Below are 23347 nucleotides of genomic sequence, written 5' to 3'. Positions count from 1 at the left end.
TCCAGTGGTCTATTCTCAGAACTAGAAAATAATATCTGGTGCTGAGGTTCCTTGCCCATTGGGGGAAAGCATCTCTGAGAACAGAACTATTTTATTCATTCAGGGATATATGTTCATTCCAGTTGTGAGAAGCCTAATGTTCACATTTGTCCCTAAAGTGTCATGAAATCCATGGTATATACTATAGGGAAAGGGTGTTTGAATGAACATGTTTTATATTTTAAAACGGAGCATAATGATGTTTACACCAAAATGAGATACATGTTGTAAGTTAATTAATTCTCAAGTATAAGGCCAATAAAATGAAAACTGCCAAACACTGCTGAAAGGAAATTAAAGAAAAACTAATAAATAGATATACCACATTCATGGATTGAGAGACTTGGTATTGATGGCAGAACAAAAGGCACTTCTCCCCAGATTGATCTGTAGAGTCAGTGTAATACACAACAAGCTCTTTTGTTTTTTGGGCTTTCTGCAAAAGCTTAAAAGAAGAAACAAACCCTACAATTAAGGAAGAATCCGATTCCACTTTATCTACAGCACCAGAGGTTAGAATACAGTTGAGTGACAGCTTTAAAGAAAGGTCTGAGAGAAAATGGTTTCAGTCTAGAAATACTTTTTCTAAAGAAATTACGCAAGGATACATTCTTAGGAAAATAAAAAATGAAATGATACAAGAAATGGTAAAACAAAAAATAGTAAAAACTATTGTTTAAAAGATTAATTTTAATATTGAATATTAACTAATCAGCGAAAAAAGAAATCTCTAGGTAAGGGATGCCTGGGTGGCTCAGTGGTTGAGCATCTGCCTTTGGCTCAGGTGGGATCAAGTCCCACATTGGGCTTCCTGCATGGAGCTTGCTCTCCCTCTGCCTGTGTTGTGTCTCTGCCTCTGTGTATGTGTGTCTGTGTGTCTCTCATGAATAAATAGTCTTTAAAAAAAAATCTCTAGGTGAGAGGTAAGGAGCTAGGAGGGGGCAGATAGTACTCAGTAGATAATAAATATTTGTTGAATGAATATATCCCGATTAACTGTGTTGATAGGATTAGGTTTAAATGTTTTAGTGTCTAGAAAACTCCATTGATCTACCAAAAGGTGTTTTTAAGATGGGATGTTTAACTTGAAAATAAAAGGCAGAATCGACTTGCTGGTGAGTAAAGGAATGACTCAGTGAAGTTCAGATAAACAGATCTTCCATATGACAGTGCTTGCCCTACTGGGTTCATGCCACTGAGCAAATAGAAGAAGGGTGTGTGTAGATCTCTGCCCACTGGAGAGCCGGTTACTGGTAAACACATCTCAGTTCTTGAGAGAGGAGCCCAGAGGCCAGGTGTCTGGACTAACCTGCAGTGTTTCATGTTTCTTGCAGATGTTCCCACAAACCTGCACTTCCAGAGCATGCTGAAATCTCAGTGGCAGAACAAGCCTTTTGACAAAATCAAACCTCCCAAAAAGTTTTCACTTAAGCACAGAGCACCCATGCCAGGCAGCCTGCCAGATCCAACTCGTAAAGACAGGCACAAGTTGGTCAACTCCTTCCTAACAACAGCCAGTAAGTTTCAGGGGACTGACTTAAATCCTTCAATTATTTCTTTTTCTTTTATATTCTCCAGTTACTGTTTGCTCTGGTGGTATATTGGGGTTGGGAGAGGCAACTGACTGATACAAATTCAGCTCACAGTCTATTTCTACTTGTCTTGGATGTTCTCAGATGGATTTTGAAAGATATACCAGACACCACGCATCTCGGGGCAAGACCCAAAGTGCTCGATGAACAGCTAGCAGTGCCATGGCATTGGTTCCATCTGTGGGCAGGCTATCTTCTGTAGCCTGGTGTCCGATTTCTCTGGCTGAGGGCCCTGTGGGCTGCCTGGCCTATCCTGGCCCTTGTGCTATTTGCCAGGAGCTTCAGTCCCAGAGGACTCTCCTGCTGCCCTGGGTGTCTATCATTGGCCTAGAGAGAACTCAAGAGCTCAGAACTCAAATAAGAAAAGTTTGAGAGAAGATTTCACAGCTCTTTTTCTGTTCCCCTCTTCAGAGCTGTCCCATCACCAAACCCGGCCTGACAGGACCCACAGGCAGCACTTAGACGATGTGGGGGCTGTGCCTATGGTGGAGCGAGTGACAGCGCCAAAAGCAGAGCGCTTGCTCAACCCACCACCACCTGTGCATGACCCAAACCACAGCAAAATGAGATTGCGAGACCATTCATCTGAGAGAAGTGAAGGTAGGGCCAGGCCCGGCACCTCTACCTGCATTTGCATCTGCTCAGGGCTTTCTGGGGCAGCCTGGGCTTCTCTTAATTGCCCCAAGCTTTGTCCTTCACTTTCTAGGAAGGCAGAGTAGAGGGACCCTACCGCTTGTAAATGCAGGTTACTTCTTACTGCTGCAGCAACCTCTGCCCAGCCCCCTACCTCCCATCAACCAGTTTGCTTCACCTTTTTATCCTCTAGGCTTAGAAAGCATTATTGCTTTTACTGTGTATTGCTGGCATTTGTAGCTTGTGCTGGAAGTAGAGCCAGTTGAGGTAGCCATATATTGTTTTTTTGTTGACTTCTGCAGTGTTGAAGCATCACACAGACATGAGCAGTTCGAGCTACTTGGCGACCGCCCAGCATCCACCACATAGCCCCTTGGTGCGACAGCTCTCCACCTCCTCAGACACCTCTGCTCCTACCAGCTCTAGTCCACAGGTTGCAGCGAGCGCATCTGTAAGTACCTGCGTGGGGATGGCTGGACAGCCACTGTGCGGTTACAGCTCCTTGGGTGGCTCTGGAGTGGAGTTTGAGCCCCGGTACACTTGGGAGCACTCAGCTCCCCATAATGTGTTGTTTTTTAAGTTAGAGGGGCTGGTATTTGACCTGGTTTCCATGGTAGAGAGCTTGATACTGAGCCAGACTCTGAAGGTGGTCTGTGACTATTCACAATCTGTGGGGCTAGGTCTCACCCAGCACTCAGCAGTAGCATGGCTCTAATCTTGTTGGTCCAAGAAGTTCACCCGAGAAGGAGCAAGTAGAGGACAGATATTTAGGAGTAGTGGAGGCGTTCTTCTTCCTTATTTTTACTCTTGTGGGTGGGTCTGGAGTCCTGAGAACAGGCCCTGCTGTCAGGGGACTGGAAGGGAGGGGAGGAGGCAGGGCCTTGCTGGTGGTGCTTCAGGTGGTGCACCTAGAACGGTGGGCTCTCCAACCCCCATTAGCTTTCACGGTGCCTTTCTCTACCCCAAAAGCTGTTGGCACAGCCATTCCAGACACATATTCCTGCTGATTTCATATTTTAATTCCTCACTCTGTGCCTTCTCAGACACATACCTAGAGCTGCTTGGTGACCACTGATGGGTTCTTTCTGTGGTGATTATTATAATAATAGTGATAGGGATAATAAAGTGTTTCTTGTGTCCATTCTGCATGCTTTACCTGTGTTCCAACCTCTTTTGATCATGGTAACGCCCTTTGAGATGTAGGTGATATTAAGGATTTTTACTTTGCAGGCAGGGAAACTGAGGCTTTTTGCAAGGTTAAGTAAATTGCATAAAGGGAGGTGACTTGTGAGGGTCGTGACTACAATTCAAACCCAGGCAGTGTGACCACAGAGCTAGGCTCTTCCACTGTTCCACTCCTGTGGGAGCCTGAGGCTGGGCGTCAAGGAGATCATTTATGTAGGAGTGCAGGTGCTGTGAGTCCCCCTCAGAGTGGACATCCAGGAACATAGAAGCTTACAAATGGGCTCACAGTGTTCTCTGTCTTTGTTCTTAAAAATCAGCCTTTTCCAAATAACCTCTTCATTCTTCCTTTCTTCACCTCCCATACCCACAAATTTGTCTAAATAGGTGTAGTAATCTGTCACAAACTCAGTTATCCATTAGAGGGTGTCAGACAGCTAAAGGACTTCAGTCTGAACTCTGAGATCCAGCAGTTGGAGAGACTTCAGTGTTTTCTCACTTGCCAGCTCTTGTGTGTCCGGAGGACGTTACTTTAAGGCTTGGATCATTTGAAATTTTTTCTTATTGTCAAGTACAAATTTTATATCTTTACTGACCCTTAAGGCTCTCACTGCCTGATGTTTTCAAAGAGTATGGATTTACTGAATAAAAAGAATGGGGGTGCCTGGTTTTTTCTTCTTTTTTCTTTTTCACTTTCTTTTCTTTTGGCAAAGCACTCCTTATCTTGCTTCTGAGGAACGACTTTCCATTCACATCATTTTGTTCTGCCTCTCTGGCTCTAATCAGGAGAGGGCAGTTGAATTAGACCAAATGAGTGCCTGGTGAAGGCAAGGCTCCATCCTATTGACCTATTTTTTGTTGTTGTCGTTTTTTTCATGGTAGAAAGGTTGATGACGAGGCCAACTCCAGGGATGTTGCCTTCAGCCCACTCCCATCTCTTTCCCTTAAAAATGCTAATAGCAGGCCCAAGAAGATTCAAGGAAAACACCCCTGTTCCTGTCAGCTTCACATTCATTCTTGACCAAGATGTAGGGAAAGCTATCTCTTGAGGCTCCCTTAAGGTATGCTGCTGATAGTGGGATATATAATTTCAACAGAGATGTGGCAGTGGCAGAGGCTTTCAGGTATGAGATCACTAAGCCTTAACTACAGAACTCAGCCAGGCAAGATTTACAGAATTCTCTTCAACCATTTTAGTTCTCCAGTTATTCTAAATTTGTGAGGCAGTGGCAATCTGTTCTCATTTGATAGAGAAGGAAATGAAAGTGAAAAAGTCACAGTGGTAGGCTGAGATCAGAGGTGACAGCAGCTGAAGTCTTGGCCCAGGAAGCACCTTGCCTTTTAACATTAAGACTGTCCTGAAGTGATGGGATGAATCAATCCTAATATTGCCCTGCAGGAACAGAGTAAGGTGATTAGTTTTAAGAAACAGCCTCTTCCTCATCTTGGTTTGCTGACCCCTTCCCTTTGAGCTGACCACAGTTGGGGCTTGGGTTTGAATACAGTCCTTTAGGTGTTTCCAGCTTCATTGTTGTCATGGCAGCACATGTGTCATCCCACTGTTTCCTCTGGCCTCTCAGTTGCCAGTGTCTGTTTCAGGGTGGGGTATTTGCCATCTGGACACAAGCAGCTGGTGGACTTTTTCCTGCATCAAGGCCTTCAGCTCTCTGCTTTAATCCTCCTCTGCCTCCAAGCTGCTGTAGATGCCCACCTCCTCCTCTGACACTGGGTCCTTGTTAGTCTTCTTTCCTAAGAGTTTGTGTCAACCTGTAGAAGGAAGTCTCCTTTCTCCAGGAATCTGAGCTGTGTAGCTAGGGCCACTTCCTCTGTTTCCCTCCACTTAGCTCCACTGATAGAGCTAGAAAACTCTCCACTCTTCCCCAAATATAAGAGCCAGAAGGAGGGGAAATCACATAGGGCTGAGGAGATGGTGGGTACAGACTTAGCTGAAGAGTTCAAATTTACAAAAAGGATGTGCTTTCATGATGTCCAAGGTTAGATGATGGATTGATTGGGGCCTGTCCTCTGAGATCTTTTCAGGATCTGGGAACTCACTTCTCTAACCTGAAGAGTCCCCACTAGGCTTAGTTAAGCATTGCTTTCAGGAGCCACTAAGGGACTAAGTGATAGAGATAACAAGGGGAAGCAGAAAGGATGACTCTAAAGGTGGGGGCACAGTTAAGGTGTATGTGGAGTTGGAACCGTGGCACCTATCTTGAGGCCCCAGGGTGCTCACCCCTGCAAAATTTATTAGAAGTCTTCTCTCTTGTGAGCCTATGAAAGAACAGACTTTCATGTGAGCGGGAGGGCCTCCTTGTGGTCACCTGGCAGCTCTCCAGAGGACACTGTAGCAGGAGACCGTCTCCTCAGTGGTGGGGGAGCGGGGAGGGCTGTTGCAGGGCTCCTCCTCCGCCCCAGGACCAGGTGTCTGGGTGCTGGCCATCCTGTTTGACGTCGTATGTAAAAGGTATATGATTTTTTTTTTTAAGATTTTATTTATTTATTCATGAGAGACACACAGCGAGAGAGAGAGGAGAGAGAGAGAGAGGCAGAGACACGGGCAGAGGGAGAAGCAGGCTCCATGCAGGGAGCCCAATGCGGGACTCGATCCCGGGTCTCTGGGATCAGGCCCTGGGCCGAAGGTGGCGCCAAACCGCTGAGCCACCCAGGCTGCCCAAAGTTGTATGATTTGATGTTTGCAGATTTGCGCCTCCCTTTTAAATTCACCTTTGTCTTACAGCAGCCAGTGAGGAGAAGAAGGGGAGAGAGCTCATTCGACATTAACAACATTGTCATCCCAATGTCTGTTGCTGCAACCACTCGTGTAGAAAAACTACAGTACAAGGAGATCCTTACTCCCAGGTAGAGGCCACCGAGAAATAGCTCCTTGCCCTCTTCTTCCCGTTACTGCCCTTTCCCCTTATTTTGTCCCTGCACTTTGGGTTCTAGCCTTAGGTTTTGTCTTCTCTTTACGAGAAGTTCTTCACTGATAGGAGTGAAATTACTTCTGTCTCTCGTTCTTGCATTCCATTGTATGAGCACCAGCCAGACCTCAAGCCACATGCTGGCTGTGGCCATTATTATTTGACAAGACAATATGTTTTGAAGTAGTGAGTTTGTTGTCCACATCAAAGCAGGATTTCACATGTGAATCTTTATTTCTCGCTTTTATTAACAACTTAGGAAATTGGTCAGCGCCATATATGTACTCTCACAGGGTAGTAGTCAGCTGGTGCTGAGTCGTGCTCATCTCCTGTAAACCATTCCTTTGTGTCTGTCACAGTCTCTCAACCAGTTCCCTCTGTGTCTGTCCTTTACGGGGCTGCTGGGGCAGAGGGCAGGGTCATCGACAGGCGCCCTGCTCTCTCACCGTTGTCCCTTCCTGATTTTGCAGCTGGCGGGAGGTCGATCTTCGGTCTCTGAAGGGGAGTCCTGATGAGGAAAATGAGGAGGTAACAGCATGGTCATTTCTCTCTTAAAAGGACACACACGCACACGTGGGTGGGTACACACACCTCAAATGCCTTAAGACCTGTGGGTGTCAGGTACAAGCCCACTGTATTCCTTTCCTGACGGGAAAGAACCTAGTAAGGGCTGGGGTTGGTTCTAGAATTGCTCTACCCATGAACTTGGGTAAGCCTTAACTACAGAACTCAGCCAGGATGAACTTGGCTTGAACTTGAACTGGCTTTCTGGAGGGAAGAGGGAACACTGAAGCTGCTCTCTTGCAGGTTGAAGACCTATCTGATGCAGCCTTCGCCGCTCTACATGCCAAATGTGAGGAAATGGAGAGGGCTCGGTGGCTGTGGACCACGAGTGTGCCACCCCAGCGGCGGGGCAGCAGGTGACGGGGCAGGCACAGGTCACCAGGCCTGTAAGGGGAGGGTGGGCGGTAGGTTGAGCGCTATGTCCGTGGAGTTGCCACTGCTCCTCAGTCGCTGGGTGTATCCATCCACTGATGAGGGCTGAGAGTGCAAAAGTTTCCGGGATTTGGTTGGAACTAAAGAGGGTATGAACAGTCATGGCTGGACCTCTGCTAAACAGTCGGGTCACTGTCCAGTTTTGGCAAACTTGGTGTGATTTCCTAGGCTCTGGGTGTCAGCTGTCTGTGGCATTGAGGGGCCAGTTGAGGGTTGTGGTGACTTAACCAGAGGAGCTTTGGGGGCCTCACAAGTTTACCCTCCTTGGTATAGTGGAGTGGGGTGTTGTGGTCGTGCTTGAAAGAACTGGCCTGCCCTGTCTCCATTTATGGTGAATAGTGGCAGAAGCCCTCGGGATTCCTCGGAGTTCTCAAGTAGAAAGATTTATTACTTTCTTGTTTTTGCTTTTTTCCCTTGACTACAGTTTTCAGAGTCTAGACTAATTTCCCTTCCCTGTGAATTCACTGGGCACTGTGCCAGAGATTAGCCCCTGGCATTGTTGAGCCATGGCTTTTCTCTTGGGAGGATAGCTGCACCCAGTTCTTAAGATCGTGGTCTTGTGTACCTCCCCCTTTACACATCAGTGGGAGGGAACCAAGGCTGTTGGTGTCCATCTGCCTCAGCTCCTCTGCCTGGAATGTGCTTTTCATGCTTCCTCCGCAACCCCCCAAATAAACATCCAGGGAATCCCCTCATCACCCAGGCACTCAGATTTGTACTCCCTGGTGTACAGGTCTTACAGGTCATCAGATGGCCGGACGACTCCCCAGCTGGGCAGTGCCAACCCCTCCACCCCGCAGCCCGCCTCCCCTGATGTCAGCAGCAGCCACTCCTTGTCAGAGTTCTCCCACGGCCAGTCCCCTAGGAGCCCCATTAGTCCAGAACTGCACTCGGCGCCCCTCACTCCCGTGGCTCGGGACGCTCTACGACACCTAGCCAGCGAGGACACCCGTTGTTCCACGCCAGAGCTGGGCCTGGACGAGCAGGTGAGGAGCACTACCTTTGCGTGGGGGTTGGCAGGGTAGGGGGGGATAGAACCTGCTGCAGATGGGTTTGCATCTCACCTCCCATTTTAAAGGGGACATTGACCTTCTGGAGGTACCGTGGAGCTGGGACTGGCTCCTCACCATGGCAGTTTGTCTCCCCACAGTCTGTCCAGCCGTGGGAACGGCGAACCTTCCCCTTGGCATACAGTCCCCAGGCAGAGTGTGAGGACCAGCTGGATGCGCAGGAGCGGGCAGCCCGCTGCACTCGGCGCACCTCAGGCAGCAAGACTGGCCGAGAGGCGGAGGTAGCACCCACCTCACCTCCCGTTGTCCCCCTCAAGAGTCGGCATTTGGCAACAGCGGTCACAGCTCAGCGTCCAACTCACAGATGAGCGGGATACGAGAATCTAAACAGACTCACTAACTATTGGCATTAAAGCTTCAAAAATCTCTGCGTTTGATATTCAAACATCATATGCCGGAAATTTTCACAGTTTTTAGTGAATTTAAGGAATTTAGATTCTACTTTGGTATTTTTTTTGTTTTGTTTTGATTTTTGTTTTGTTTTGGTTTTGGTTTCCATGTTTTGTTGTCACACACCTGAGCACTTCCTCCAGTTGGCAAACAGAAGTTCAGGATAAGACCCTGTTGGCCTGGTCCTGGCACATCCTCTGCACTGTTGAATCACTGGACGTAGCGGTGTTAGATGATCCCCCCTCTCCTCACACCTGTGGGCAGGTGGACCAGCCTGAGCAGCTAGACAGGATGGAAAGCTCCAGCTCCGCATGGCCGCCGGGGTTAGGGTGGGGAGAACAGCACGTTCTGGGCTCCTCCCCTTTTTCCTCCCCTACATCAGTGGCTTGGCCCAGCTCTGGCCCTCGTGGCTGGGTCCCTCTCGGTCATTGGTGCTTAGAGCACCCCCACCATAGCCTCTTGGCCCTAATCCACCGGAGCTCACTGAGCTCAGTCGACAGAATGGCTTCCCCTTATCATCCAGAACTTGGAGACCTAGTTGGGGTCTCCTTTGCATTTGGTCATCTCTGTTTTAACTTAACTGCAGTAACTAGCTGCGGCTGCTCAGGTCCCCACCCTGCCCCTTCGTGCCCTGTCGTCTGCCCCCTACACATACCATCCACACATCCGGACACACCAGTCCTTCTACTCGAACATTTTTACCACCTGTCCTCAGCTGTGAAGGTAGGATTAGGGCTACTTAACTTCCATTCCCACTTCTCTGCAAACTAGGGGGTCAGGGACACGAGCAGCCAGCTCCCCTGTCGAATTCTGTCGTCAAGGGTTCATTTAGTGCTGTTTCCTTCACATCCACTTCCCCGTCAGTGTCAGGCCACCTCTTCCAAGCTCCCCTTGCCTGTGGAACGTTGTCTGGTCCTAGCTGTGGTTCCCGTCGCTCCCTCCTCACCCCCTCGGTTAACCTTGTGCCTGTCTCATGTATGATCACATCACCAAAGGGGGGGCAATAAGGACTTCTTTATTTTTATTTTTATTTTTTTTTGTTGCCATTTTGTAATCGTATAAAAATAGTAGACAAACTGCTTAATGGTTGGGGTTTTTTCACAATTTTCAACATTAGTGATTTTTTTTGATTCTGTTTGCAAGTTAAAGGGTTTGTCATTGTTTCTTTAAAAAAACAATAATGCACCATATCCCTATGCATAAAGTGCTTCTTCTATTTATAAGGTTGAAAATTCTGAATAACCCTTTTAGCATTGTTAAAAAAAAAAAAACAAAAACAAAAATGGAAAAAAAAAACCTTGTATTTTGTAAATATTTTCTTTTCCTGCTTTGAGCTGTGTATTGGCAGCGAAACATGTAGCTGTCTTTGTTCTATAGAAATGCTTTTCTTCAGAGAAGCTGATCTTTGTTAATGTCTTGATTCTGTTCGCAAAGCACAGACTAGTGCTTAAAAAAAAAAGGAAGGAAAAATTGAAAAAAATAATAAAAAAAAGTTACAGAATGTTGTGTCACTGGGCCTTTCTTGCCATCAGACCCAGTCTGTATGGCAGTGATGGCGGCTTAGGCCCCTTGCCCTGCTGGAGCAGTCCTCTGCGTGCCCGGACTTGCTCTGAACCTTGGGGAAGTCTCCATTCTGTCAACTGGGTACCCGGCAGGGTCACCTGATGGGTCACTGGGGCGAGGATACAGTGGAGGGCGGGGAAGGTAAGAGGTGCCCGGAGGACAGCATCTCTGTAGGTAATTTTTTTGTTGGATGTAAGAGATTGATCACCTCTTGACGTACCTTCCTTTAGTGAAACCGACAGTATGACATTTTATATAAAATTAGAATTCAATTCTAAATGGAAATTTGACCTCTCACTGTCGATTTTTTTCTGGGGCTGGTTTTTTTCTGGGGCTGGAGTCCATGAGAATGTATGTATTTTGTAGCATTTTTCTGAAGTGGCTAAGTGCTCAGTTCTCTTTGTACAAGACAAGTAGGCAGGCCTGATTCCGCCTTTACTCTTTCTTCTAACTGGTCATGGCAGTCAGGTTGATGCCAGCAGGGAAGCCCCGGTCCTAGCAAAGAATGCCATGAGTTTGGAGGTAGCATTTCTGTCTGTCCGGTGCCCTGTTGCTTCTGTGCCTGCGGTGAAGATCTGCACTGTGTCATTTTCTGCCTGCAGTGGCATAAACAAGCACAGGAGGGGATGGGAGGAGGGTGCGGAGACAACTTTTTGCGACTTTATTTATTTATTTATTTATTTATTTATTTTAATTTTTTTTTTTTATTTATGATAGTCACAGAGAGAGAGAGAGAGAGGCAGAGACACAGGCAGAGGGAGAAGCAGGCTCCATGCAGGGAGCCCGACATGGGATTCGATCCTGGGTCTCCAGGATGGCGCCCTGGGCCAAAGGCAGGCGCCAAACCGCTGCGCCACCCAGGGATCCCTTTTTGCGACTTTATATGAAGACCGAAGGGTTCCTTCTCAGGACCTTGAGCTAATTACTAAAGAACAGTAATATCCATGGGCTACGCTTTTCTGTTTGTTTTCTTTGTGGCATTGGTGGGGGCTCCTTGGTGTTCCTATCCTGGTGGAGCAGACCTCTTCCCCCATCTAGTAAGGATCCAAGGGAGAGAGGAAGGCAGCTCCCTAAGCCCAGGAGGAATGCCAAGCCATTCATTCACCTGACTGGCTGGCCTAGTGTTCTGCTTCAGCCCCAGGACTCTGGGACAGAAAACCATCTCCTACACCTGCCCAGCCTCATCAGGTTTGAATACGCTGGTGTGGTCCTATGGACTCGGAGCACAGCCCTGTGAGGTCAGCCACAGCGGTATTGCCCTTTGATTTGAATCGGGATAACTTGCCAGCACCAGAATCAGAGAATCAACTCAAGTCAGAACTCTTCTTGTACCTCCAGGGCCCTAGCGAGAGCTGTTCAATCCTGATGTCCAGGTTTTAGCAACCTTGACATTTCCTGATCAGAGGTGCGCAAGTTGGAGAAAGACTTAAAAATCCTACATCTTGAGTCACTTTGTCGTTTGAATCCATGCACTGACACCTTGTTTAATCAGTAATAACTTTATTTCCAAATTCACTTTTACAGCAACAATCAGTGTAAATCATTTGTTAAAACACACAATACACCATATGGACATTCACAGACAGGAAGCTAAGCTAAGATGGTTTCATGTCCCTCCCCCCCCACCCTCAAAATTACCGAAGAAATCATGGGACTTGCAAGTGCCAGAAATTGTCCTGCCCAACATTGCAAATTCACGGGGCGAAGTCCGTTAGGAGGGGAGACTGGGCCAGTGCCCAGGGTAACCCTTTTCAAAGCTGAAGAGAAACCAGAAGTCTCGAAGCCACCGAGGTGTAGATGGGACCAGCCGACCACCTCCACCTCCACCCTCATCCCCACCTGTTGGCTTTGCTTGGGGACAGAACAGAGGAAGGAGGAGCTCTTGGCAGCTGCTAGGACAAGCTGCTTGTCTGGAGCTGGTGGGAAAGGTGACACGGAGGTGCCAGCGGCTTAGATGGGAGGCTGGCGGGGGCTCCCCTCCCCCCGTGAGACGGCAGCTGTATCTGCAGGCTCCTGTGCAGGCAGCAAGGCCTGCACGTGGCTCGGAAGGAGACCGGGGGAGCCGACTGGATACCTGCCACGAAGGCCAAGCCCCAGGGACCTCGAGCAGCTGTGGGTGATCTGAAGAAACGGGTTACGAGGCAGCTGAACTGCTGCCCTCCAAGACTTCCTCGCCCTCGGTAACTACTTTACAGGTTCCTCCCCCCTCCCCCCAAGCGCCACAAGCAAACCGGAGACGGGCTCCGCACTGAAGTCAACGTAAATGGAACTACTGATAGGTGGGAGTGGAGGGCTGGGAGGAACCAGGCAGCCGAGCCCATCCGCCCCCAGCCCCGCGGGGGACGCTGACCGTGGACGTGGGGGATGCGGGTGGCAGAGTGCCGAGCCCTGGGAAGGGGGGAGGATTGTCCTCATTCAGGTCACGAGCCAGCTTCCCTTTGCAGTTTCCCTGCGGGCACCGACCGGTCTCTGCGCCGTCCCCAGCGGTCCATCCCGCAGGGAGGGGCCCGCGGCAGGAAGGCGCGGCCGAGTCGGCGGCGGCGGCGGTGGCCGCGAGTCTCCGCTCCCGCCTCCGAGCCGCGCTGCCCTGCCCTGCCCTGGCCCAGCCCTCCGGGAGCGGCGGCCGCCTCCGGCCCACACCTTCCCTGCTCGGGGTCGGGCTGCACGCGCAGCCTCCCGCCCTGCAGAGGCCGCTCTGGGCTCCCACCAGCCCCGGCCCGAATCCCGAATCCCGAATCCCCGCCCAACCGGAGCAGCTGAACCTCCTCCAACCGGCTTCGTAGAGGGGGGTCCCTGCGGCAGCCGACGGGGCTGGGGCCCTCGGGGCCGGGGCTGGGGCCCTCGGGGCGGGGGCGGGGGCGGGGGCGAGGACGGGCTGCTGCTGGTCTCTGAGCCCCGGGCGGCTGGGGCTTCTGGCTGTGCCGAGGCGAGCGCGGCCAGAGGTGCGCCTCCTCCCCGGAGCCAGGGCCTCGGGCGTCAGAGTCCCGGGTCCGCCGGTCCCGGATGCTGGGGGAGCCTTTCCAGTCGGGAGGCCGCAGCAGGGCGGAGGCACAGCGGCCCGGGGCGGGGGTGGGGGACATCCCGGCCCCCGAGGGGTGGGTTAGAAACCTCTTCACAAGCATTTCAGGATACATGCGTCCTTTTTTCCCTTTTCGTCATCATAGTCACTCTGGTGAATCCAAGCATAAGCAGACAGATCCGACTACGAGGCGACAGGGTGCAGACGGGCGGGGAGGGGACGGCTATGTATATGCTCGGCTGCTCCGCGGGCAGGACCATCTCGGGGCGGGCTCCGGGGGGCTGGCAGTCACAGGCTTGGGCAAGGGGCGGGGCGGCGCTGCCCTGGGGACCCCGCGGCCTGCCCCCCGCCACCTCTGGAAGCGGAACAGCCGACCTGCTGCCAGCCCAGCTCCGAGCGGCCCAGGCCTGGGAGGAAGAGGCTCTCCGCGTGAACAGGCGTTGCCGAGCCCACCCCGGCCCGGCAGTGAGGAGACGTGGGGGGTCAGGACCTGAGTGAGGTCGCAGCTTCGTTGTGGGGGACACACCAGAGGGTGAGTAGAGACCGAGGTCGCACCTTGTGCCGGGCTTTGCCTTCACTCAGTTACCCCTAGTGGAGAGCAGGTGCCTCCTGCATCCAAACAAGGTCCGTGGCCGAGAAGGGGCGTGGTGAGGCCGGGAACTCGGGACAGTGACGTAATGAGGGGACGGCAGTGACTGGGCTCCGCAAGGCAGACACACGGCCTGGCGGGTGGGGCGGGGGGCAGACAGGTGGCTGCGGTGGCCCTGGGGGGCAGGAGGCTCGGGGCCCACCTCCCAGAGACGCCGGAGGCCCAGGCCGGGGGTGGGCGGGTGTCCCCACGAGGCACGAGTCCTTACAGAGAACGGGTTAGCCCTAAAGTCCCAGGTCTGTGAGGTGGCCAGAATCGTGGCTGCAGTTCCAACCTTCAGAACTCAACAAAACGGGGCTTCCGCGGGGCAGAGGGAAGCCCCTCAGCTCAGGACCCCCACCCTGCAGGGAAGGAGAAGGAGGCCAGCACTGGGGACACAGGGTCAGTCCTCTCGGAGGAAGTGATCCGCAGGGCGCCGCCCACCACCGCCCCTGCTCCCAGCTCGGAGGGGGGCCTGGAGCCCCCTCCCCCCCCCCCCCGCAGGTGCCCCGGGGGGCGCACACTGACCCGCAGCGGACCCGGGCCACCCAGCGCCCGAGGCCACTTGGTCCCAGTTTGCTGCGGGCAGCTGAGGCAGTTTGCCCTTCCTGCTGCCCTTCCAGGCAGAGAGCAGGGCTCCTCCCCACTGAGTCCCCTTCCCCCCTCCCCCCAGCCTCTCCCGGGGCTCCCCACCCCCCGCCCCCGCCCCCACCCCCACCCCAAGGTTGACGTCGGCCCACGGCTCCAACAAGGCACCTGGTTTCAAATCCTTTGTTGCTGCCGCTGCCTCTGTGACCACCCCCCCACCCCCCCACCCATCCCCGATGGGGCAAAGCAGGGGCACCCCCAGTCCCTTGAGATTCCCCAGAAGCAGCTTTCAGAGCCTCTCCTCCCCCTTCTACTCAGAGGGGGGAAAAAAAAAGAATCAAAAGTGCCCAAGGAAAGGTTGGGTGTGGCCATCTTTTTAAATGGTTTTAAAAATATTTTATTATTATTAGCCCACCCATCAATTTGGAAAGATGAAATTTGCTTTTTCCCGTCACTGATTTTGAAGTCCCGAGCCAGAGCCGAGCGACAAAAGCAGGTTAAGTGATTAACCGATTAACCGGTCTGTGAGGAGCAGCTGGGGGAGGGCAGAGGGCGAGAAGGGCCAGATCATTATTCTTTTTTTTTCCACACTCTCTTCTCTCCACGATCATTGACCGCCCCGGGGGCCTGATCACAAACCCTGCTTGGCCAGGGAGGCGGACACTTCGTCGGCTAGCGTGGCGAGCTGGGGCGAGTCGACCATGTCGATGCTGCCCGTGGAGGACACGTTGCTCAGGTGCCGCGGAGACGTGTCCCCGGACACCACGGGCGACTTGTACACGATCTCCGCCCCGTGGTCGGTCTTGGCTTTGGCGTTCTCACGGAAGGTCAGCTTGTGGGTTTCGATCTGGAAGAGAGGAGGCAAGGGGGGGTGAGTCAAGGCACGGAAGGCCATGGGCCTGGGTGGGAGGGAGCCGTGGTGGCCGCGGCGGGGGGACCATGGGATCGCCTTCCCCGAGAGAACACCTGCACAGGGCTCCTCTGTCACCTGCCTGGCGGCCACCCACTCCCCTTCTCCCGACGCAGTGACCATGGTTGGTTTCTCGGGCACCCTTCCAGAGCAGGCGAGTGGGTACGTAAAAACCACCGTGCGTGTATGTTTAATCCACACAGTAACCATATCCACGTGCTTTATTTACACTTTGGGCTTTCGACCTAATACCTCCTGCTGTCAGTACCCGCTGTCCCCGATGCTAGCTGACGGGCGCACGGTATTCCACGGCCACGGGCCAAAATGCACCTGCTCCCCCACGGCGGTGGATGGCTACGCCCGCGGTCCCCGTCTTTCGCTATCACAAACACGCTATCACCGTGTCTGAATGAATAACCTCGTGTGTGCATCATTTCACGCTGAAGCGTGGAGGAGACGCCGGAGAAGAGGAAGGGCCATCCCCCGAGTGGCTGCGCGCCAGCCAGGAGCCCACGCGTTCCTCCCCGGCCGCTGCCGAGGACTGGAGGTGGCAGCGACTGTGCGCCGCGCCGGCAGGTGCGCTAGAAATCCTGACGTGATCAAGTCCTTTCTCAAGTAGAGAAGTGATGACATAATCAGGGGTCCGGAGGTCTTGGCTCCACGGATGCCCGGGACACTCAGGGAGGATTTGCCAGAGGCGTGAGCAGCTCATAACAATTCCTGATGAGCCCCCGGGTGGCGGATGAAGCCCTGGGCCCGCTGCGCGTCTGGGGAAGCCAGGAAAATGTATACACGTGTGCTCACCACCCACGGGTCTTCCACGCGACTTCAGAGGTCCGTGGGCCTGGGTAAGGAGCCCCTGTTGCAGGGGGCTTGGATGTGGGTGGAGAGAGAAGCCGAGGCTCCCATTTAAGCTCTACGCTTATTCTGTCCATTTTGGTTCATTGCTTTGCAAAAAGAACCTCGCCATATCGCTGTATTTGAAAGGCCGTTGGGACGTAAGCTTTGATAGGAACATTAATGTTAGTGTCTTTGTAAAAGCTTTGTTCTTAAGAGGTCCTGGGAATGTCCCCAAATCTCCCAAACTGGAAGGAGCTCAGGCAGCAGGGGTCCCGTGCTCCACTGCTCCACACATCAGGAAGTGGGGGGCTGAATACGAGGGGCGCTCTGGGATCAGGACAGTGCCTTTGAGCGATGGGCAGGGTGAGCCAGCACAGAGGGGAGTTAAAATAGAAGTTCAGCGGGCAGCCCGGGTGGCTCAGCGGTTTAGCGCCACCTTCAGCCCAGGACGTGACCTTGGAGTCCCAGGATAGAGCTTGGAGTCCCCACATCCAGCTCCCTGCGTGGAGCCTGCTTCTCCCTCTGCCTGTCTCTCTCTCTCTCTCTCTCTCTCTCTCTCTCCTCTGTGTGTGTCTCTCATGAATAAATAAATAAAATCTTTTTTAATAAAATAAAATAGAAGTTCACACTCAGGCCTAACATTCTTAGACGGCTACAGAGTACCAGGAACCTTCTAGAACATGGTCTCGTTTGGATCTCCCCACCACCCTGGCGTGTGGATAGTTCTGTCCATTTTGCTGTGGAAGGATGAGCTGAGAGCACTTGCCCATCCTGCCCAGGATCACACCTCCAAGCGAGTCAAGCCCAAAGCTTTCTTTAGGACATAGAAGCTTCTAGAGATGGGTGGAGACCTTCCCTCACCCAGGAAGTCACCAATGCCGAGGCCTTAAACCAGGGAGGAGCAGGTGACAGAAGCTAGCAGAGCGGCTGGGCCTTTGCAGAGAACCTTCTCCACAGTCGCAGAGAACTGGGCCCTTCCCCACTTCCCTTGAGGTACGCAGCCTCCCGGGCCCTCTCTGACAAGGGACCCAGGCGCTGAGAAATATTCCTGCACCTTGGAAGCTGAGTCTGTGGAACCACTTCAGGTCCACCTTGGGGTCGAGGGGCCGCATGGGGCACTGTCGCAAGGTCATCCACAGCCCCATACCTTGTCCTCCGCGCCAGCCCACAGCTGTCGGGGAGCTCGGCTGGGGGTCAGGTCTGTCCCCGGGCCTGAGTTTGCAGCCTCTGCTGTAAGACCAACCCAGCAAGTGCATCTCCCAAACTGCACCATTGGGCTTTCACCTCAAACCCAACACGGGGTGTGTCTGTTGAGAAGGAGGCCAGGCGAAGAGCGGGGGCAGCATGTGCCGGGAGGTGGGAGGTGTGGTGACTTGCAAGCCCTGGGGCTTCCTGGCCCCGCCCAGCAGGGGTGACAGCTGCCACCTCCAACCAGCTGGGCCACCTGAGGCAGCACCCTTTCTCCTGCTGGGCTGGGTCCCAGAGCCCGTGCCCATTCTGGGAAGCTAGAGGATACTCCTTCTCCTTCCACTCCTGCTCTGTCGGCTGCTGGGAGGCACCGCAAACTGAAAAATGAGCCACTTCCAGAACTTCACGGCTGCTGTGAACCCTCCTGGGGGCACTTTGGCTGCATTTCTGCAAAAGAGAAGTGCGGCCACCAGCCCACATCCTGTGATGCGCCCAGAGGGAGCTTGCTCAGGGCCACCCGTGCACTCATGTCCCCCTCCCTCAGGCTCACAGGGTGAGACCCTGGGAGACTCCAGAACCTGCGGGGATGGCCCAGGGCCTCAACCGGCCGGCAGCCTCCCCAAGGACATTTCCGCGCCAGACAGGCAGGGGCTCTGCAGGAACCTGGATTTCAGCGTCACTGTTTTGCTCTAATGCCTAGTGACCCATTTAGAAAATCAGGTTAGGTTCCCATGACTTGCCCGTGGTGCACTGGGGCTGGCCTTGGGGCTGGCTGCCTCCTTTTGTGGACGCTTGCCAACCACAGGGCCATCCTGCTATCACCGAGGACAGTGACTCTCACCTTTAAGGGCCTGGAAGCTGGGGGCTTTAGAAGCCCAGGGTGCTGGAGGGTATTATGCTGAGGGAAATAAGTCAGTCGGAGAAAGACAATTATCATATGGTCTCACTCATGTGGGGAATACAGGAAACAGAGGGACCATAACGGAAAGGAGAGAAACCGAGTGGGGAAAAATTAGAGAGGGAGACAAACAATGAGAGACTCCTGACTCTAGGAAACAAAGGGTCGCTGGAGGGGAGGGGGCTGGGAGATGGGGTGACTGGGTGACGGGCATCAAGGAGGGCACGTGATGGGATGAGCACTGGGTGTTACACGTTGGCAAATCAAATTTAAATTTTTTTAAAAAGGGGAAAGAAACTCCAGGTGCCCAGTAAGAATCTCTGGGGTGGGGCGGGGGAGGGGCACCAAATCTGGTAAAATTCCCAGGTGTCTGCAACGTGCAGCGAAGGTCAAGACTCACGGACCTGGTTGCTGAGAATCCACATCAAGCTGATCAGCGCAGGCCCCTGAGCTTTCCTTCCCGGGAACGCTGCGCCAGACTGTCCACCCCGCTCCATTCACAGCCACAGCCACGCAGCTGCCTCCCCGCCCCCTTTACCTTTTTATTCCCTCCGCCAGGGACGTGGGTGATGTTGTCCAGGGACCCGATCTTCGACTGGACTCTGTCCTTGAAGTCCAGCTTCTCAGATTTGACTTCCACCTGACCGCCTCCTGAAACACAACGCACGCAGGGCGCCTTGAGGGAGGGCGGAGCCGGTGATGCCAGGGAGACCCAGCCTTCATTGGAAGGTGTTCTGGGCACAAGCAAGACCTTGCAGAGGGCCTGACGGCAGTTTGCTCCGCCTCTCTAATCAAGCTGGGTGTCAAATATTTGCTCGACAAATTCTTCCTCCTTCGTGAATGCACAGCTCGGTCCAAGAGGAACCCTTCCACACTCTAAACTGATTGGCTTCCAAAGAGGGAAGTCTTTCTGCGTCAACCTCCTGCAAGCCACAGCCCTGCAAGATCTCAGGATGAAGCTAAATGGCAAAATGCACCGCAATCAAGGAAGGGCCCTGACCCTCCTCCCTCCACAGACACCGGGTGCCGCGCCCCAGTGCAGGGGACACAGCTCAAGGAAGAGACCGACAGCATTCCTTTCTGGAGAAAGGACAAAGCTACCCAAGAAAGCTGCTCACAGTAGTAGGATGGTGGCACCAGGCGAGGGATGGTTTTCACTGGGAGAGACTAAAGACTCCCACGACGTGTCCCAGGGAAGCCAGAACATGACGACACCCATCCCCGGCTTCCGTTTCTACCTGCCTTCTCGCCGCCCAGCCTGAACCAGGCTTCGGGCAGAAGTCGCTGCTCGGGACTCCTGGGGGCAGGGGGTGTTGGGCTCCATCAGCGCTGGGCCATCATGGTAGCGGCCCCACCGGCCCCACCACTTTCCATTAAATAAAAGTAGTTCATTTCGTCACCTGCACTGGCCACGTTTCCAGTGCTCAACAGCCACGTGGGGGTGGCGGCCACCATACGGGACAGAGCAGGTCTAGAACACTGCCATCACCACCGAGAGGCCTGCAGGTAGCTCGGGGCTCCTCGGGGTGCGGGTGGGGAGGAGAGAGGCAAGCAGGGCAGAGCTCCAAGGGCATTTTCTGCTGAAACAGAGTCACAGCAGGAGCCTGGCAACGGCTGGTGCAGTTGGTGAGGCGTCTCCCACGTTGGCTGCGGGCCAAACCGGAACAGTCCCCAGCCAGCCTCGGGAGCCAGATCGGGCCCTCCCCACATGCACCCACCCGGAGAACCACGAGTTCGGGGCCCGGAGCAGCGTCCGCCCTCCCTCCTCACTCAGCCCTGGCCAGCGCGGTGCCCGCTCGGGAGGAGACAGGGCAGCCGCCTGTCCCAGGGCCGGCAAGCTCCCCCTGCGATGCTCCCCTCATCAGCCGGCCCCCCAGATCCTTCCCAGCCACCTTAGTAGAAAGCACCCCCCACCCGGCCCAGTCCCGGTGCTGCCCACCCCCCGCCCCCGGCCTCCCTGCCTTCTGCAAGGCCTACCTGGCTTATGATGGATGTTGCCTAATGAGCCGCACTTGGAGGTCACCTTGCTCAGATCCACTGGTTTGTACACTATTTGCACCTGGAGGTGAGAGAAGACAGCGGGAGACAAAGAACAAAATAGGATGATTTCATCGTGGGCGTCCCGGTGCGAGAAGCAGCTGTGCAGCTCCGGCCCTCGGACGGCTTCCTGTCGCCCGAGGAGCACGCCCTCCGCACCGTGGGAAACCGGGCTTGGGCTTGCACCGGCCCTGCCCAGGGCAGCGGGGGCCTCACGAAGTAACTAGGGGCCTGGCGTGCCCTCCGTGCGTCCCCCGGGGGGAGCAGAGAGTCTGTCATTGCGCAGGGCCCACCCCGTTGGTTGCAAAGAGCCACGCTTTCCCCGACATGGAACGGACATCACACTCAGTGGACACAAGAAAGGGACCACGCGATCCGTTAGTGCGACATTCTGGAAACCTCGTTGGAAAAGCCGGGAAGCTTGTGTCTGCTGGTGGCTGGGCCCCGAGGAGTCGACGGTGGCTGCGCCTGCTCCCCGGGGAGCCTCGCAAAGCCCGCTCCGTGGCGAGAGTGGCGGTCAGCGAGCAGGGCCCGAGCACTCTGGCAGCTCGGAGGCAGGAGCCAGCTGGCGCCTGGACACACAGTGTCCTGGACATTTCAGTTCTTTAGCCCCAGGAGCAAAGCGACAGGAGGAGATGGAACCCATGGGTCAGTCTGGTGAGTGGGAGCACACGGACACACACAGGGAGGGGAGGCTCCCCAGAACCAGCAGGGGGCTTGGCTGCGCCGCCCACCCTCCAGAGAGGAGTGACAGTCCCCGCGCGGCCCACCAAAGCCATAGCTGGTGGGGGGGGGTCCCTGGATGGTCACCAAGGGACCCTTCCCAGAGCCTCCAGCAGCCACCTGTGAGGCCACCTGTGGGAACAAGAGGCCAGTCACCACTCCCTGCCCTGGAGTTACTCAGGAGAGAGATGGCCTGGAGCCAGAGAACCAGAAAAGAAGGAGGGAGATCTACTTCTGTCTAAATCGTCTGGAACAGTTCCAGATGATTTTCATTAATTAAAATCATGCTGGCATTTGTTTATTGATGGACAGTTGATTGAGGGCGACAGGCAACGGCCTGGGTGTGTGGGGTGAGGCGAGGGGAGTGCACAGGAGGCAGCCTTCACCCCGTGAGGGTGAGCAGGTGGGGAAGGAAGGACTCTGGGAGTCAGGTCTGCGAGAAAGAGGGCTCCGGGCCAGGCAACGGGCAGAGAGGCGGGAAGGGGCCACGGAGCCCTTCCTGGGATGAGCCAGAGGGAAGTAATGTAACCCAGGCTTCCTTCTCCGCCCCAAGCCTGGATGAGGTAACAGGGTGTGGAGGAGGAAGGAATGTGGGAAGGCAGAGGGAAAAGGATGGCCTGAGGGTAGGAGCCAGGCCGGGAGGTCAGGTGGCCTGGAGGCTGGGGAGGGAGGGGGCCAGGCCCTGGAGTGGAGCCCAGAGCCAGCCACGAGGTGGGGAGTGTCCCAAGATGGACAAGGAGCTCAGTCGGCCTGTGGGGGAGTCACCACCAGGCTAGGGAAAGCAGAGCCATACACCAGAGGCTGTGGCCCAGGCCAGGGGTCCGGAGCCCCCAAGACACCTGAAGCTGACATCACGCGGGTGCTTGGAACCCCACCACCTTCCACCAGGAGAAGAGCTTTCTGCGAAGGCTCCTACTGCAAACCTGCAGTGGCCACTCGCCAAGGACAATGCTCAGGGCCAGCCTGAGAAACCCTGTGGCTCTTCGCCAGGTCAGAGAGGCTAGCCGTTGAAGGGCAGAGTGCAGGACAGACAGGACGTGCCCGAGGAAGTCCCCTGACGTCCTGGGCCCTGGCAGCAGCAGTGGGAGCGCTCGGTCTGCGCCCAGCTCACGCCCGAAGGAGCTGCTGTCTGCGCCCCCGGACTGCGCAGCCGAGGCCTCCCCGTGCAACCTCCACCAGCCCGCCAGACCGGAGTTAAACCGGAGAGCACGTGGCCTTCCCTCTCTGGCCAGAGCCAGGTCTGCAGTGACACCAGAGCACCCGGAGTCAGAGCTGCAACAGCAGCCACACTCGGCCTGGAGCCCACGGGGGTGGGCGCACCTGCTCTTTCCTCCCGGTGGCAGCAGCAGCGGGACAGGAGGGCAGGGACTGGGGACACACAGGGGACGCTGAGCAGACACTGGTGAGGAAGCGTGACTGGAGCGCCATGCAGCAGCCGCCGGGGAAGCACACGTTGCTCCCTCCCGGGGACCAGAGGGCTCAGCGGCAGGGCAGCAGCACATTGCGAGAATAAACCCTTGGGGCTGGACGCAGAGGTGGGGCCCAGGCTGGGCGTGTTCTGGGGACAGAGCCCCCAGTCCCCCAGGGCCAGCCCTGCCACCACCAGCCAGAGGTGGAGACACCTGCTCTCAGAAACCGTCCCCCCACCCAGGGGTGGGCCTCGGAGGGGCTCGACCCTCCCGCTTGGATGTGGCTGGGGAGCGGGAGGGGGCTGGAGAGAGGGGGAGCCAGCCCCAGGATGTCCCCTCTGGGAGGGTGGCGGCAGAGATGGGGTCAGTAGGTGAGCAGTGAGGGTGCCAGCCCCAAATCTCAGGCTCGCACCCGCTGGGGATACCAGGGGTCCCCAAGACATTGGGAGGAGGCCAAATTTAAAGGGGTGCACAGCAAGATTTCTTGGTCAACTCCCAACGGCTGTAGGCAGGGCCCCCTGGTCACGCGTGGGCTCTCTGGCATCGATGTCTCTGCCGGGTGCGGCCGGTTTTACCCCCGAGCCGAGGCCGAGGAATGTGCTCAGCCCTTGCCAACGCGGGACACAAACGTGGGCAGAGACTGGACCTTTGCTGCCCTGAGGTAGGACAGTAGACCTTGTGTCCGCTCATCAGAACAGATGCGCCAGAGCCGTCTACA

At 54.7% G+C, this 23347-nt stretch overlaps 2 protein-coding genes across 28 annotated transcripts in view; one reads left to right on the top strand and one right to left on the bottom strand.

Annotated features, from left to right (window-relative positions):
- The window catches only part of KANSL1 (KAT8 regulatory NSL complex subunit 1), a 185893-nt gene extending 175566 nt beyond the window's left edge, over positions 1–10327 (top strand). For 5 of the 6 annotated variants that reach the window (XM_025436764.3, XM_035721190.2, XM_025436765.3 and 2 more), the window contains 8 exons: positions 1374–1556; positions 2043–2231; positions 2567–2715; positions 6187–6308; positions 6841–6898; positions 7178–7290; positions 8100–8352; positions 8517–10327. In XM_025436764.3, coding sequence (XP_025292549.1) covers positions 1374–1556; positions 2043–2231; positions 2567–2715; positions 6187–6308; positions 6841–6898; positions 7178–7290; positions 8100–8352; positions 8517–8744 — 1295 coding nt within the window. In that variant the 3' untranslated portion in view covers positions 8745–10327. The remainder of the gene's footprint in view (positions 1–1373; positions 1557–2042; positions 2232–2566; positions 2716–6186; positions 6309–6840; positions 6899–7177; positions 7291–8099; positions 8353–8516) is intronic. The other variant, XM_035721191.2, reaches the window with a different exon arrangement.
- Positions 10328–14997: 4670 nt separating this feature from the next.
- MAPT (microtubule associated protein tau) overlaps positions 14998–23347 on the bottom strand; it is a 101878-nt gene continuing 93528 nt past the window's right edge. For all 22 annotated transcript variants that reach the window (XM_049114633.1, XM_025436796.3, XM_049114636.1 and 19 more), the window contains 3 exons: positions 20438–20519; positions 18999–19111; positions 14998–15471 (listed from right to left, as the gene is read on the bottom strand). In XM_049114633.1, the coding sequence (XP_048970590.1) occupies positions 15256–15471; positions 18999–19111; positions 20438–20519 (411 nt within the window). In that variant the 3' untranslated portion in view covers positions 14998–15255. The remainder of the gene's footprint in view (positions 15472–18998; positions 19112–20437; positions 20520–23347) is intronic.

Source organism: Canis lupus, chromosome 9 (assembly GCF_003254725.2).
Source record: "Canis lupus dingo isolate Sandy chromosome 9, ASM325472v2, whole genome shotgun sequence".
Lineage (NCBI taxonomy): Eukaryota > Metazoa > Chordata > Mammalia > Carnivora > Canidae > Canis > Canis lupus.
This window is presented reverse-complemented; position numbering and strand designations above follow the sequence as displayed.